Source organism: Cicer arietinum, unplaced genomic scaffold (assembly GCF_000331145.2).
Source record: "Cicer arietinum cultivar CDC Frontier isolate Library 1 unplaced genomic scaffold, Cicar.CDCFrontier_v2.0 Ca_scaffold_5799_v2.0, whole genome shotgun sequence".
NCBI classification, from domain to species: Eukaryota; Viridiplantae; Streptophyta; class Magnoliopsida; order Fabales; family Fabaceae; genus Cicer; species Cicer arietinum.
Window position 1 is genome coordinate 10306 of NW_027339446.1, and position 3609 is coordinate 13914.

Here is a 3609-nt window from a genome sequence, read left to right on the forward strand (position 1 = left end):
TCATTTTTATTCTCTATAGCAAAAATACAATTTTTAATCCCTATAACATTATCTGATAAATATTTTTAATCCCTTCTAAAAAAACATATTTATTTGGCTATCAACTTAAAACAGTTGAATAATTTTATGCAAAAGTTTTTAATTAGGGATTAATTAAATAATATAATTTTTTAAACGTAAAAAATTTAAGATAGGACCTAGAAATTGAGTATTTAATTATTTTTGTGGAAGAACTTTTTATAATATTGTTAACATGTATGTAAAAATTCATTCAAAATTACATGTTAATTTAACCAGACTAAAATTACATAGATGATAATTTTGTAAGGCCTAAAAATTGTACTTCTATTTTATAAAAATTAAAATTAAATGATTGAAACTTTATAGTGACTAAAAACATATTTAACTGTTATTATTATAGTTTATCAAATGGTTGAATTATTATAGTTTTATGGTAAAAATTAAGTTTTGTAAAATTCATTGTACAAATTAATTCTATATTTTAAATTAATAAAATTTATTTATTCCTTTTTTAAGTCTGGAATGGTAAATAAATACTTGCACAATTGCAAAGTCCCAGAGTTTAAACCTGAAACATAATATTCAGCCAAACAACATTAACATTTATCTGTTTAGAGTGGTGATATTACGGATAAATATTTATTTCTTTTATTAAAGAAAATTTATTTATTTAACCATTACTACAACAGATTATTTAATATTTCATGTGTATGACCTCACAATATATGTCATTTATTTTTATTCTAAAAAATCTAAAGACAAAATTCACCCACTTAATGCAAAGAAATGAGATATTATATGTTTTAACTCAAGTCTCACCATATAAAAATCAAATATCTTATCAAGTTGTACTACCTGAACTTCACTCACGAAATTTACTATACATTGTTTTACATGTCCACCTTTAAAACACGAGAACTATCGAATAGAAAGAAAAAAAACTTTACAATCTAAGCAAAATACTCACACATTTGAACATAATGACCAAATAATTATATTTTTTTTACAAAAAAAAAATACAAATAATTAAGCCAAAAATTACTGCTCAGTAATTTTTATCATTTTTTTTTAATCGTTGTAATGTACACTTTTGTTGTAAATATATAAAATGGAAAATAGATTTTTTATTCGATGTGATTTCATTTATAATTTCATATATTTGATCATTTAAAAGTGCAGTGACCAATTAATATATCAAATTATAAAAACTAAAAGTACTACAACATAGTCATTTTTTCTCAATATTTCTCATAAATATTAAAATAAAATAGATACGAGGAAAAAAGTTCAATTCTATTTGTTTTTTGCTGAACGTAAGTTCTTAACTAGCTACATAACTTACTTTAAAATAAAAAAACTAGCTACATAACTATTCCGTGTACACAACTCAAGGTTTTGTAGAAATAGTGTTTATCTACACAGATATCAACTATTGCAGGCAATTTAAAAATCCGACGTATTAAACCTAAATGAGAAAGCTTGCACATTTGATGCTTGTCGTTTTTACATAAACACCAGAGGAAAAAAATCAACTACAGGAGGAGGTATATTAGAACACTATGCAGTTAGCAATCACTAATTCACTACTACTAAGAATTTCACTCTACTCAACTAAAAACAAAACAAAAATGCAAATGTTAAAACATGAAGGAGACAATATATTTTATAAAAAAATTATTAACTTCTAATACCTGTTCCAATTCAGATTCATAGCTCCGTCTGACTGAAGAAACAGTCTGAATAGCATTAGAATTATCAGACAGCAACCGACCACCTGGGGATAAAGTGGAGGCCCTTGATTTCACCGCCGCCTAAAAGTGAAAGTTTCATTAGAAAGTAGGGAAGTTTTCGGTGCACAAGACTAGGGTGCAATTATTGTGTGCTCATGCATGAATGCATGAAAGGGAACATAAAAACAAGCAAATTTACATAATAAAACTAATTCACATTTCACATACTAGATCCGTTTCCATTTGCCTCAATTCTTTCCGCACTGCTTTGTGCAATCCATTAGCCATGTCAGTGAGTCCAACCTGAAGATTTTTAAAAACAAGAAGATTAGAAGTGAAAATCATAAAATTCAGACACTACTTGCACAACTGTAATTCACCAACCTTCTTCTGCACATGAACTGCTCGCAGTTTCTCACTTCCACTTTTTTTTAAGTAAGCACCTGCTCCTTCATCGTCAGTTAGAACTGAAGAATGACTCTGAAAATTCATAGTCACAATCACAGGTTAACTAAAATACAATGTGCGTGATAAAATGAGAATAACTTAACTAGACAGCAAAGATGTCAAATCCATTATCCATATTCATAAGGATATGTTGCACTTTCACCTCTATCTATTGCCCCCCTCCGAAATGAAATATAAACAAAAATGATAGCTGAAAAGTTGATGTAACTAGTTAAAAATTAAGATCAGTTACATCAACTATTCAGCTACTCTTTTTGCTTATATTTCATTCCATAGTAGTATTTTTTTTTTTATTCCTTTGCATCTTCTCAACATAAAATATTACTACTACAAGCTTTCGCAGCAAGACAAACAAATATATTTAACAACGGGATCCAGACAGCTATCATACTTACAGAGTAGCCATCATATGATCTCAAATCCTTGAAATTAAGGGACTTTCTCAACACTTGTCTTTGATCCAAAGCAGCTGGATTGTGCATTAGCTTGTTCCCAATATCATTATTTATTAGATTTGCCCGACTTTTAGAATTTTGAGAACGATCCAAGTCACTTTGTATCATACAAGATACACACATAAATACATCATACTCTCTCTGATCACTATTTTAAGCAAATAAAACATGTCTAAGATCATGGATACTATTATAAGCAAAAGTAAACTACTTTTGAACTATTTAATGTTATTATTCCTAATATACTCTTCCTTTAATTCAAAATTATTTAATGCAGATAGTTGAGTACTTAACATTAAAAGTGAAATGGACGAGTTTTTCTACTAAATATCAAAAATGTCAATTTAGTAAATTTGACAACTTATGTTTTACATAAAAACTAGAAAATTAATTTAACTTAATTGAATTTCTTAATCATCGTGAAAACAATTTTTTTTTTCTTATAATAATGATAGGAGGGAGTAGTATTTTAAAATTGAATGTGCTTAAGGGAACCATAACAAATTTAGTTGGAGGTCAAACACCCATGTGGGGAGGGTGATTACATTCTAAAGTGAAAATAAAGCTGCCTGGTTGGGATTTGATCCAAAACCAAGTAGTGTCATGAGTCCTAGTAGCCACCTATATTCAAAACAAATTGTGTCTTTCTCTCGTTGACAAGATAGAATCAGGTCCAGATCTATTTTCTCAAGAGTAATACCAGCAACATACTACTATGTACTACTGTGTAAAATTCATGCATATTCCACAGAGTCATGTAAGTCCTATTGTTTGTTTAGAGAGACATATTTACTAAGTGGAGGAAAGCACAGTTCTCTTTTTTAATCATTACTCCTTAAAAAAATAAAATATTCACTCAATCACCAGGTTCCAATAGTCCAAGTAAATGCAGCTTGTCAGTAACCGAATCCAGCCCATCCATTAGTTAGTTAGAT

At 28.4% G+C, this 3609-nt stretch overlaps 1 protein-coding gene across 1 annotated transcript; it reads right to left on the minus strand.

The window, feature by feature from the left end:
* Positions 1-1641: 1641 nt before the first annotated feature.
* Positions 1642-2701, minus strand: LOC101496208 (uncharacterized). The gene is made up of 4 exons (XM_027331396.2): positions 2615-2701; positions 2136-2231; positions 1980-2054; positions 1642-1832 (listed from the first exon to the last, which is right to left on the minus strand). Exons 1-4 carry the CDS (start codon positions 2699-2701, stop codon positions 1659-1661), a joined length of 432 nt encoding a protein of 143 aa, XP_027187197.2. The 3' UTR covers positions 1642-1658.
* Positions 2702-3609: the final 908 nt, after the last annotated feature.

Coding starts and splice junctions, on each gene's coding strand:
- LOC101496208 (XM_027331396.2), bottom strand. CDS start 2,701: ATGCACAATCCAGCTGCTTTGGATCAAAGACAAGTGTTGAGAAAGTCC. Junction 2,055..2,135: donor CAGTTCATGTGCAGAAGAAG/GTTGGTGAATTA, acceptor AAAAATCTTCAG/GTTGGACTCACTGACATGGC. Junction 1,833..1,979: donor GGCAAATGGAAACGGATCTA/GTATGTGAAATG, acceptor TTTCACTTTTAG/GCGGCGGTGAAATCAAGGGC.